At 36.4% G+C, this 13,725-nt stretch overlaps 1 protein-coding gene across 9 annotated transcripts in view; it reads left to right on the top strand.

Annotated features, from left to right (window-relative positions):
* Positions 1 to 13,725, top strand: part of FRY (FRY microtubule binding protein) — a 476,275-nt gene that overhangs the window by 203,198 nt on the left and 259,352 nt on the right. For all 9 annotated transcript variants that reach the window (XM_084878512.1, XM_084878510.1, XM_084878508.1 and 6 more), the window contains one exon: positions 3,065 to 3,264. In XM_084878512.1, coding sequence (XP_084734638.1) covers positions 3,145 to 3,264 — 120 coding nt within the window. In that variant the 5' untranslated portion in view covers positions 3,065 to 3,144. The remainder of the gene's footprint in view (positions 1 to 3,064; positions 3,265 to 13,725) is intronic.

The raw sequence follows: 13,725 nt of genomic DNA, 5'->3' as shown, positions 1-13,725 counted from the left end.
TAGGCAGAACCGCATTGGACGATCACTTCTCTTGTCACCTGTCTATTGAGTCTTCCTTGGGAAATGACACTAGGAGTGGTTCTGAGGGGACAGGAGGCTTAGATGAGCAGAGAAAATGGGAAGGAGCAGCAGGAGAGGAAGGCATAATAGTGAGAACAGTGCTCATGGGCCACCAGGATGGACACAGACTGCTGGCGAGGCTCAAACCCAAGGCATGTGTTTGAGGCTTGACAATGATAATTTAGCCATTGAAAATGTTGAATAAAAAAGTGTTATAATTAAAACCATTCTGAAGAAAGATTAGTTTAGTATGTAAAATTAATGAACTAAAGGCAACAGAGGGACTGCTCTAGTAATCATGCCATATGCTTCCAAGGACCTAAACTATGGTAGAACTGCTAAGAATGAAGAGGGAAAGAAGTAATATACAACAAATTTTATTTTTATATATGAAGATGCCATATAATTAAAATTTAGTGATAGTTAAGATTGTAAGAGATTCAAAGTGGATGGGGCATTAGGAAAGAGTAGGAAGAATGAAGGCGAATGTGCAAAATGGGGACATGTTTATAATTTAATAAAATAAAATAAATTTTCATGGCTTCCTCAAAATTCGGCTTGGGGTTGGAAGAAGTTAAGAGTACCCTTGAATTTACTTTTAATTTTGAGAAGGTTTCAAGAAATTTCTTTTTCCTTTATTAACAATGATATACCACCGTTCTCTGATACCCTAAGCAGAATCCAAACTGGAGACCTAATTTTGTCTTTACTCTTTTCCTTAATCTCTGTACCCAAAATGATACAGCTACCTTTTAAGTGTCTGCTTTATCATTATCCTCTCCTCTGAATTCCTAATGCCTCTATCCAAGCCCACTTATGCTTGCATTTCTTCAATTGAATAGTGATAACTGAACATCTTTCTGGTACTTAAGTGGAAGGGGGTAGTTCATGTTACAATTTAAGAAGAGAGACATAAAATTTCCATTTATGAATAAAAATCTGTTTTCTCTAGCTATAATTTAAAATTTTACTTTCTGTACTATAAAAGTTAAAATAGTTGTCTATTACATTCTCAAAGGAGGCCATTCACCAGAAACTCTGTTCAAAATCTATTGGGTCGGCAACTAAGTAATTGCGGATTTTTTAAATTTTTTTCATGGAACCAAATAACTTTATTCTGTAATGTATTGCCCATTTTGATCAATGACCTTTTGCCATCTTTCAGGCAGCATCATAATCCCACGTTCAAAAAACTTCTGGTTTTTATTAGCAAAAAACTGAATCAGGTACGATTTGACATCATCATCATTATTGAAATTTTTACCATTCAAGGAGTTTTGTAAAGATCGAAACAAAAAGTAATCAGATGGTGCAAGGTCAGGACTATATGGTGGATGTGGCAAAACATCCCAACCAAGCTCCATTAATTTTTGCCGAGTGACCAAAGATGTGTGTGGCCTTGCATTGTCATGATGGAATACAACACCTTTTCGATTTGTCAATTCGGGCCGCTTTTCTTCAACTGCATTGTTTAATTTCATTAGTTGTTCAATGTAGACATCAGAATTGATTGTTCGGTTGGGTGGTAAGAGTTCAAAGTAGACAATTCCTTTATAATCCCACCAAACTGATAACAAAACCTTCTTTTGATGAATATCAGCTTTTGATGTTGTTTGAGTTGGTTCACCTGGCCTGCTCCACGATCTTTTCCACTTGATATTGTTGTAAACAACCCATTTTTCATCGCCAGTTATCAGTCGTTTTAAAAATGGATCATTTTCATTACGTTTCTTTAGCAAATCGCAGCTGCTAATGCGTTGCGTTAAATGTGATTCTTTCAGTTCGTGAGGAACCCATGTATCGAGTTTTTGAACATAGCCAAGTTGTTTTAAGTGATTTTCAATGCATGTATGTGATACATGAAGCTTCTTTGCAATCTCACGTGTTGTACTGTGACAGTCCGAATTGATTATTGCTTTGATTAGGGCGTCATCAACTTCAACTGGACGACCAGAGCGTTTTTCATCTTTGAGTGAAAAATCACCAGAACGAAATTTGGCAAACCAATTTTGACACTGCCGTTCTTTTAAGGCTTCGTCACCATAAACAGCACATAACTTTTTATGAGCTTGCGATGCATTTTTCCCTTTGTGGAAATAAAAAAGCAAAATATGACGAAAATGTTCCTTTTGATTTTCCATTTTTCAACGAACGCCAAACGAAAACTACAAAACAGATCAAAAAACTTTTTTTACTGATTAACAGCTGAATAGCCAACTATCAAATAACAAAATGTGTTTTACATTTGTACTACGTCTGCAAACCTAAAAATTCAACTGAAGCCATATGTGTGTGAAACCCGCAATTACTTCGTTGCCGACCCAATAATCCAAGTGAGGAATCTGCACATATTATGAAGGATGAAGAGGGCATCTCAACTTGTACCAAGGGTGTTGAGAGTGAAAGTTAAACCTACACTTTTGATTGGTATTGATAAGGCCCTTCCTGAGCCTTTATCTTTCAAGAAGATCATTCCTTTTGGAGAAAGAGCAAATTGGGCTACTGTAAATTGATTCTTAGAAACTTCTGAAGTTTTGGGCATTATTTATTTCATTAGTTCTTGTTCCATTAGTTAGAATGAAAAAGTGTTACTCAGCACAGGAGACAGAGAGCTCCTGTCCATTAGGAAAATCAGGACAAATTACTTTTTTTTTTCTTTTTTTTTCTTTTTTTTTACCACATATATGTTCTTTATCTACTTCCCTGGAACATCATAAGTGTTGTTGGATTTATCAACTGTATTTGGTACTTGCAACATAATTTACCTAAAGCAATGTGGTAACCACAGAAGTATTTTGAGATTATCAAATATGTCATAACATAAGTCTAATGTAATAAAAATAATTACATTCTGACACCATCTCTAAAGTATTAGGCCAGGTTATGATGCTAAGGACAGCATTCCGGATATGATTCTTATCCTTATACATATGGTTTAGCACAGCCAATCTGAATGTTTACAATGTGATTTCCAGCTTGTAAGAATATCTGTAATATTTTTCAGCTTCTCCAGTTGGCAACGGTTATATCAAGCCTCCAGTTCCACCTGTGTCTGGCACACAAAGGGAAAAAGGGCCACCTACCATGTTACCCATCAATGTGGACCCAGACAGCAAACCAGGGGAATATGTCCTTAAGAGTTTATTTGTCAACTTCACCACCCAGGCTGAGCGCAAGATTCGCATCATCATGGCAGAACCACTGGTGAGTATGCCCTGTGATGCCTGTTTCTTCTTAAATTCATATTTAAATTGAACAGAGGGGATTTTAAAACTCTAAGAAATGATGGATTGCTTTTCCCCTAATGTCCAGAGATTTTTTAAATACCATTAGTAAGTTTTTAAAGATTATAGTTAGGTTTCCTAATTTAATTAAAAACATTGAGGGTTGAAGACTTTAAAACAATCCTCAGGAAATACATTTCAGTAGCACATTTTATTACTAAGTTTAAGACTATCACCATAATTGCACAATAAGAAGTATTGATCATAGAAAAATTGTGTTCAGTCTTTATGCTGACATACTTTAGTCAATGTCTTTGTCCTGTTCCTAGAGTAAATAAGAGGTGGAACAACAAGGGGAACCATTGTTGTTCAAGTGTCTGCCTGGACTGTCAGTTTGAGAACACATGGTCTCAGTGATACAGGGTTTGAGGAGGCTTTTTGGTGTGTCATTCAGAAACACCACTTTTTTTTCTGAAAATTGGAAGTTAGGTCATTCTTGGCTCATTACCTTTAGGTCCCTTAGTAGATGATGCTCTTAGACATTGGTGTCTTTCTTTGCAGCTAACTCTGCCACAAAATAAGTCATGTGTTGTGGCCATGTGTTAATTGTTGGTTCTAAAAAGAAAGGTCTGCAAGGAAATCCAAGTAGTAGATTCAGATTACTGGTTTTCTGACCTTGTACACACAATGAGAGAAAAGGAGAGAAATTCAGAGTAATGCAGCTTGCTCTGTGAAGCTGAGCATTGTTCCTCCTGTGGGAATCCTGGCACACACAAAGTCTGAAGTTTGTTTTATAGCATCATAGCTTAAAATAATTAAATGTAATGTATTGAGCCAAAACACAAGTTTCTAAAAATATGTAACAATGCAAGGGTTGGGGATCAGAAGTGAAGAATATTTAAGTGTCTAGTTACCTGGAAGTTACCCACTTTGCATTTTCAAGTTTGTATCAGATCAGTGGAGGTTATTTTTATGAATTCTAACTTCTTCTGAAAGATGTTCCTTGGTTTTGTCCTTTAAATCATTTAAATTAAAACATACTACAGTATCTTTTCCCCATTCACTCATATTTTTATGTTTCTACTATTCTTATAATCCTATCTAATAAAAGAGTAATATGCAAATTAACCATCACTCTGCTACACCCATAAGCCATACCCACAAGCTATGCCCATCAGCCAATAAGAGCGAGTATGCAAGTTAACCCCAACCAAGATAGCTGTGGTCACAGAAAGCAGGAGGGAGGCTTGGGTTTTCCCAGCAATGAAGGAAGGCAAACTTTCTGCACACCCTGGCCAACCCAGGCCTCCGCTTAAAGCTACAAAGTTTCAATTATAGAAGATACATAAGTCCCAAACAAAAATGGCTACTGCCACAGAGTAAGCAGAAGGCTTGGCTCCACTCCAGGCTACAAAATTTCAATTGTAGAAGATAAATAAACACCAGATACCAGGGCCTCCACTTGGGTCACCCGGGGGCATGGCCAGTCTGCAAACCACCACAGGCCTCTCGCCCAGGCCGCCCCACATCCCAAGGGAACCCCCACCCTGATCCGGTACATCCTTCAGGGCAAACCAGCTGGCCCCCACCCTTGCACCAGGCCTCTGTTCTATCTAATAAAAGAGTAATATACAGATTGACCATCACTCCAACACACAAAATTGCTGTCCCCATGTGGTCAAAGATCCTGCCCTTATGTGGACACAAGGTGGCCACCACAAGATGGCCACCACAAGTAGGCCAACAGGGGAGGGCAGTTGGGAGGGACCAGGCCAGCAGAGTAGGGAAGTTGGGGGTGACCAGGCATGCAGGGAAGGGCAGATGGGGGGACCCAGGCCTGCAATGGAGAGCAGTTGGGGAGGACCAGGCCTTCAGGGGATGGCAGTTAAGGGCAAACAGGCTGGTAGGGGAGCAGTTAGGCACCAATCAGGTTGGCAGGGGAGAAGTTAGGGGATGATCAGGCTGGCAGGCAGAAGCGGTTAGAGGCAATCAGGAAGGCAGGCAGGCGAGCAGTTGGGAGCCAGCAGTCCTGGATTGTTAGAGGGATGTCCGACTGTCCATTTAAGTCCAATCTCAGTGGGACATCAAAATAAACGGTCAGTCAGAGATCCCTCAAAGGGTCCCAGATTGGAGAGGGTGCAGGCTGGGCTGAGGGACACCCGCCTCCCCTCCCCCTAGTTAATAACTGGACCTCTAGTTAATAATAATAGCTAATAATTCTGAAGAAGTTACTATGTGCCAGGCACTGTGCTGAACATACTATCTCTTTTAATTTTCACAATGGTCTTAGGTGGTATTCCTATTCCTGTTTACAGATGGAAAAAGTTAGAACAGAGAGGGTAAAGTAATTGTGCAAGGTCATCAGTATTAATTTGAATTTAAGCTGGGTGACCTCACAGCCAATCTCTGAACCATTCTATACTTTATTAACAGTCTGCGTGGTCATCTTTGTTTAAGGATATCTTATTTAACTTCTTTTTTAAAAATTATTGATTTTAGAAAGGAAAGGAGAGAGTAGAAACATCAGTGATGAAAGAGAATCATTGATCAGCTGTTTTATGCATGCCCCCCTACTGGGGATCAAGCCCACAACCCCAGACATGTGCTTGGGAACTGAACTGTGACCTCCTTTCGACACTCAACCCCTGAGCCACATTGGTTGTGCTTTAACTTCTTAATACAAATCAACGCAGGCTCTTCTATACCAGCCTGCCATAAAGCATGTATTCAAATTTCCATTACCCAAAACACTGCTGTATTTGGAATCCTCCGAGCTCCTTGAAAGATGCTGAGGCAGCCCAGACTCCTACCTTCATGGACAGTGGAAGCTGGCTCGGCTCTAGTGTCATTGGAGAGTTCGAGGAGGATACAGTGACAAGGAATATCACACTCCTTAGCATTGGAAAATGCCAAAATGGCTGGTCAGGGCTTTCTGAAGTTGTGATCATGAGAATTTTCCTGAGGGACTGAGAAGTTGTACCAATGTTGAAAGAGATGATTAAAAAGTTAGGTTCTGGCACCTTTTGAGTCATCCCTGTTTCCAAAATAATAGCTTAAACGCTGTTATTAAAGAATTTATTAGGTCAAATAGTTTGGGTTTTTATCTTTACTCAGCTTGGAATTTGTTTGCATTTTTCTTCATGGAGTAAATATTATGTCTGAAAAACAACATTTGCCACAGCATTTTTTAAATTAGAAGTTGATGTTTTTGTTCCTTTCTGTGAGACAACTTAAATGTCTCCAAATAAGAAAAATTGAAACATGAAAGTGCGCTCTATCCAGCCAATCTCTTATCAGATGAGAGACTCTACTGGATGCTAATGGCCAACTAGATGAACGTTATGTTTCTAGCTAAAGAAATGTATTGAAATTAATTTTTAGTATCATTGCTTTATATAAAAAGATGATTTGTTCCCTCATATTTTTGGCAGAGATGTAACATTTCTTATTACATCTCTTGTTTGTTGAAAAACGCTTAGAAATGTGTGTCCTTATATTTGTTTACTTATGGAACAGTAAATGTAAGTATATTCTGGGATTATTTACCTGATCCTAAAAATGTAAATGGACATTTGGCATTTTGTTCTGTCATGATAGCAAGAGTGTTTATTTTTTATGTACTAGAGTACACTTAAAGTAAATTTCACTATATGTCCTCAACTATTTCTCTTGCTGAATTAGCTTTACTTAAAAACACATGGAATCTTTTAAGATTGTAGATTTACATGGGTTTATATCAAATTGCTAATTTGTATTCTATATCTTTAACATAACATAAATTTATATGAGAGTGGCAAGGGTAATTTTCAACAAATTGAAAGTATAGGTTTATTATTTATGGGAATACTCAGGAATTTGTATTTTTATTTCCTTTTATTTTATTATTTCAAATACTTTTAATGATTTTTATTTATTTATTTATTTAATATATTTTATTGATTTTTCACAGAGAGGAAGAGAGAGGGATAGAGAGTTAGAAACATCGATGAGAGAGAAACATCTATCAGCCGCCTCCTGCACACACCCCCACTGGGGATGTGCCTGCTACCAAGGTACATGCCCCTGACTGGAATTGAACCCGGGACCTTTCAGTCCATGGGCCGACGCTCTATCCATTGAGCCAAACCGGTTTTGGCCAAATACTTTTAATGATTTTTAGAGAGAGAAGAAGAGAGAGGGAGAGGAAGAGAGAAGCATTGATTGGCTGCCTCTTACCGGAGATGGAGCCTGCAACTTAGAAATGTGCCCAAACAGGAATTCAACCAGTAACCCTTTGGTGCATAGGACAATGCCCAACCAACTGAGCCACAATGGCCAGAGCTTGTTTTATTTTTAAAGACTGAATCCTTCACAATTCTACATCAGTTAGATTATGTGGAATAGATTATACACAATATTAAATTAAAGTTATATTTATGAATATCCAAATAGCTAACTTTAATGAAAAAAAAATAAGAAAACAAAAATAATCTACCAAGATCAAATTTTATATTGTATTCTTTGGAAACATCTTACACTGGTTCAGCAGTATTGATTGTTTTTTGTGTCCAAAAGATGCTGTCAGATTCATTAATTTTTATGGATTAGTCCAGTGATTTTTCAACCAGTATGCTACAATAATTTTTAAAACATGCAATGCCTGACTATTTAGTCATGGGCACTGACTTCTTTTCCCTTAGTAAAATAATGACAACAGCCAACACAACAATAGCCATCTGGTGTGAATGAATCAAAATTATACCTATTTTTTGTGTCAGATTGGAAAAATATATATTTTTTTAGTGTGCTAAAGAAATTTAGTAAGTATTTTATGTGTGTCATGAAATGAAAAAGGTTGAAAATCACTGGTTTAGTCAATAGTTTTATTCTAATTTGTTGTTTCATGGGATCATTTGTAGCATTTGCTCTCCTACATTTTCTCTTTGTTTTAAATTTTCTTTTTCTCAAAGTATATTTTTGTCATTTTTTAGTTAAGAATCATTTGGATTGTAAATCATTCAATCATGTTTATCTAAACTGCTTTATTTCTCCCTCAATTTTCAGTGATAGTTCAGCTGGGAATAGAATTTTAGTTTGAAATTTACTTTTCCTCAAGGCTTTTGACAATATGTTTCACTGTATTGACTCTATTACTGCTGTTGAAAGCCTGTGGTTGATTTATGATTTGTTTGCAGATGTTTTTAACTTTTTATCCTGCTTGCTTTTACGTTTGATTATTTTTTCTTTGGGTATACAATGTCCTGAGTTTATTTGGATGTGGACTTATTTTTATTTTCTTGTTTGAGATTCTGATGCTTCTTGAACTGAGGTTTTATATCCTTCATGAATTATGGAAAATTCTTAGCTATTAAGTATTTAAGTATTGCCATTCTTCCACTTCTCCACTTCTCTTTTTCTGACATACCTATTAGATCAGCCCTTCTCATGCTACATGGCATATTTTTTTAATCCTTCTGTTACTATACATTTACTTATTTGTCTCTCACCACTGCATTCTGAGTGATTTTCTCTGGTGAAATTACTACTCTCTTGGACTATGTCTAGTGTATAGTTTAATCTGCCAGTTGAGAATTATAATTTTGGTAACTATACTTTTCAATTCAAGTCCTGATTGGTTTTCTTTTAAAATCTATTTAGGTGGGTTATTTTTTGTTGCTGTTTTTGTTGTTAATTCTCACCTGAAGTTTTTTTTGTTTGTTTATTTGGTGTGTGTTTTTTTTTGGTTTTGTTTGTTTGTTTGTTTTTTAGAGACAGTAAAAGAGAAGGAGGGGGAGAGAGAGTCAGAATAAGAAAGAGAGAGAGAGAGAGAGAGAGAGATCAATTGGTTGCCTCCCTCACAACCTCACATGCTCTGACTGGGGCCTGGGATTGAACCTGCAGCCCAGGTATGTTCTCTTGGCCAGGAATCAAACCTGCAACCCTTTGGTGTGCATGCCAACACTCTAACCACTTAGCAATACTGGCCAGAGCTAGGAGGGTTTTTCAGATGTATTTTGTTCCTTAATTAAGTTTACAGTTTCTCTTTTATGTCTTTGATCACCTTAAACATACTTTTTTGTGTCCTCTTTTAGATTAGCCTTAGAATTTATTCCTGTATGGGACCAAATATTATTAATTACTTGGCTTGGAGATTTCGGTTCCCAGAATGTAATATTAATGGGACTACAACTCATGTAAGACTTGAGACTGTGTTTTCAAATGCTTGGAGATGATTTTTTATTGCTTTTACCTAGAACTCAGGCAGGGACCATTGGAATATCTTTTTATCTTCCTACATTTTTTCCCTTGTCCATTTTTTCATTGTTTAGAACAAGACGTTTATGTAGGTGTCTTGTTTCTGATGCCCTACTTCTCAAGGCCCACAGCTTTGTTTCTGTTCCCAGTGGAAACAGAAAAACCTCCAGGATACTGAGACCAATAACCCCCCCCCCCCTCTGCAGCCACTACATCATCTCATACCTTCCCGTTTTTCATTTTCCTCTTCCTTTCTTGTTTACTCATTTCTACATTTTAAAATATCCTATATTCCATTCAACATTTATGGGTGTTTATAGCATCTGAAATTTTGAGTTATTTCAGCCCATTATCCTGCTAAAGTCTTCTGAGGAGTTCTTGGTTTGCTTCTCATACAGATAAGGCCAAGGTAGTTCTTTGCACTGTGAGGCTTATGACCAAGCAGCAGTTTCCATGGCAATGTGAAGTGTCCCCAAAATGAATAAAAGGAAGAAGAGGGGGTTGTCACTAATTCTTCCTCTTCTGATCTTGTTTTGTAATTTGTGCCTAAATACAACACTGTCACTTTGGCTTCACATCTTTTTATGCCTTGATTTGGCTACAACCTATCTTACTTCCCTATCTTCCCTTGTGTATCTTAATGAATCCATGTTTTGATCCTGTACTTGTTGAGGAAGCTAAATCAGGTATTGGGCCAAGGGTTTCATGTGGATCTATATTCTGTTAGCATAAAATGCCAGCAGCAGCAGAAGAAGAAATTCTAACTTAGCAAAGACTTAGAAAGCAAGTAATTTATTCTCTACTCTGAAACCTGGAAGAAGGCAAAGATAGGCATAACTTAAAAAAAAAAAAAAAAAAAAAAAAAAGGAAACAAACCTACCTTCTTGTCCTTCAGCAGAGAGAGAGCAGAGCTCACCTTCTCCTAAAGTTCTGGATTTAAAAACACTTTTTACAGGTTATTCTTATTTTATTTTTATTGTTGACGCTATTATTGGTGTCCTCAATCTCCCCCTTTGCCAACCTCCACCCAGCCCCCACTCCCACTCCCTCTTTTCCTCTTCTCTTTGGCCATCACCATGGAATGAATATATATATATATATATATATATATATATATATATATATATATATATATATATGCTAAAAAGAAGTAGAAACACTTTTTTATAATGAGAGGTGACATGAAAATGGAAGGTTTATTATAGACATTGCTTGAACATTGATAGCCCTGCTCAAGTGTAGTGATAGAATCAAAATAAGGCTGTCCCAAAAGAAGACTAAGAAAAAGCTCTGGTCAGATAAGAAATATTTATATTACACTCAATAAGGTATTGACTTAGGTTCCAAATAATGCATAAATAATTTTTAAAGTAGCTGTTTCTTGGCAGAGCAGCTCAGCCTTGTACCACTTATTTAATCTTACAGACACTCGCTGGAAATCTGAAAACTCATTCTAACCCAGAAACAAAATATAGTAGTTATAGCTAAAATCAGAGATAACTGTCAAAAGGTATCACTTAGCTGCTGAATGAAGCAGCTTCCCAAAGAGATCAGAAACTCACTTTTTCTGTATGCTGTTCAATCTGAAATATGTATTCCTTATTATGAATATTCTTAGAATCATATATATGAAAAGCATTTTTTTGTAGTGTTAAATGGGACTTTTTCAGCTGTGAAATTAAATTCAATGCACCATTATTTAACGTTTGAACCTTTTAGCAAATAAATCATGTGAAAAGTATCCTGAAATAAATTTTAAATATCAAAGGGATTTCTATTTCAACTTAATAGTATCCAATTCAGTTTATCCATGGGTAGACCATCATTTTTATATCCAGCAACTTTAGAGAAGATTATCAAAGTTTCTTCTTTTTGAGAATATAAGACTAGGGAGAGGTTATTCCTCAAGTTATTTTTAGTTTAGTTCTTTCTGGTTATATGCTTCTTTTTACTATTTATAGAGATATCATTTTTAGCACCAATAAAAGATCATTTGAAAATATATCACCACATTTTAAAGTGACATAAAATGCCAGTAAAAGTAAGCAATATTTTGACATAGTCCATTCGCATGCTTACTGTAATGTAATATTGCTGCTGTCTCCACATAGCATTTTACATTTTGACATCCATGAAAGTCACTAAAACAATTTAGGAAGCAGCAGTCTTATTATATAGTATTGTGGTAATTTTAATTAGCATAAGTCTTGATTTTCTCAGGTTGTGCTAACAACTCTTAAGGCATGTCTATTTGGGTATTTTTGATTGATGATTAACATTATCTAGTACCCTCCAACCAAATTAATTTTTCAAAACACAGTATTATATTTTATAGTATTTCCTGATGCTTTGGGGGATATCTACTTGATTCATAAGTTGTAACCATCTACATTGAGGACAGGTGGGGCTGGAATTTTCTAGAAGGCTTTTCCAAGATGATTCAATAGCCATACCCAGAAATCAAAGGACAACAAAAAGGCTAGGCAGTATAATTTTCAAATTTATTTATTTAGTGTGTGTGTGTGTGTGTGTGTGTGTGTGTGTGTGTTGCTATTTTTATTGAGATACATTCCCATACCATAAATTTAACACTATTAAAGTGTATAATACATATTGAATATGCAGTTCAATACATATTCAAAAAATTGTGCAACCTTCACTGTCTGATTCCAGAACAGTGCCTTTAAAAGACAGATCAGAATCATGTTTATTTTTCTATCATTTATCTCCTGGAATTCCCCTTTTATCTGCCATAAAACCAAACCTTTTTTTCTTAGTTTCATTTGGATCATTTAAGTTTTAATGGAATTCTGTTTGGCTGCATGAATTTGGACATGTAATAAATAGCATTTAATGATACCCATAGGCCAATGCTGCCTATGAAATTGTTTCTTTCATCTCCTGTGGAAAACAAAATTCAAGATACATATAGGCTGTAGGGCTTCAGCAGAAATGAAGACGCTTATCCATGTGTGCTGGCCAAATTCCAATTGAGAATGGCAGCATCCTCCTTCCTCTGGGTTTTAGGCGCTGACCATCCTGAGCACAAAGATGGAAGTTTTTGCTTTTGAGAAATTCACTATGAGTTATGCTGCTCACTGGGAATCCCAAAAAATCTTGAGCAAGACGGTATGGAAATCAATGTGTTTGGAAATCAAAGCAATACGTTCCCTTTTGTATCTAGTCTTTCACTCAGTATAGTGTGCATTTAATCATATTTTGATGGAATTTTAGGTCAACAAAGTTTTTTAGTACAATTTTAAATAGCACAAGTCTTGATTTCCACAAGTCATGCTAATAATTGAAATAACATATATTTTATAAGGTATTTTTAATAGTAGCTTATAGAAGGAAGGAAAAAGGAAGGAAGGGAGGCAAGGAAGAAGGAAGGACCTTATTTTCTGACTTCCAAGCATAAGTGATTGTATTTGAGACTAAGCATTATAGAAAGGGGAGTAAGACAAACTTTTGTAAGAATAACTTCCATTTTTGCTTAGCTATCATTTTCGGGGGCACAATAATCTTCACATTAATCCTAGACGGTAGGTAATAATAGCAACATTTTAGGTGCTTACTGACTGCCAGGCACTGTTCTTAATACTTGAACAATATTAACTTACTAATCTTCACAGTGTGAGATAGGTACACTTACTACCCCACAAGAAAATGGAGATATAAATACAACTTGACAGAAGTCATAGTAAGTGGTGGAGCTGGCATTCAATGTGGACTATCTATGCTAGGATTCTTGCTCTTAACCACTACACTCACAGCCTTCTTAATTTTTAGTCAGAGATGATAAAACTGAGAGATTTCATAAAACTTACCAAAAGTGCTATAGTTGGAGTTAATGCATCAGTTCAAAGCCTTGCCTTATTGATTCCAAAGTCAAAGCTTAAGTCTACTTGGAAAATGACATATTGATGAATAAGTAGATTGACAATGAGTAGGTATACAATAACTAGAAAATACCAAAAAGCTATTGAAGAGTGAAAACTGGGCTGTCACTTCTTGTAAAGATGATAGGAAAAGTGTGGTGAACCTTGAGGGACAAGTAGGATTTTTTTTTTTTTTATGAGAGGTGGTTTGATTGGGTCTGAGGAGGGAAAGTGTGTATGGAATATGCTTGTGTGTGTGTGTGTGTGTGTGTGTGTGTGTGTGTGTGTGAGAGAGAGAGAGAGGGGGGGGGTAATTGGTAGTGCTAAAA

Source organism: Pipistrellus hanaki (genome assembly GCF_964339955.1).
Source record: "Pipistrellus hanaki genome assembly, chromosome: 3".
Classification (NCBI taxonomy): Eukaryota; Metazoa; Chordata; class Mammalia; order Chiroptera; family Vespertilionidae; genus Pipistrellus; species Pipistrellus hanaki.
Note: the sequence above shows the minus strand (reverse complement) of the source record. Positions and strands in the feature narration are given on the sequence as shown.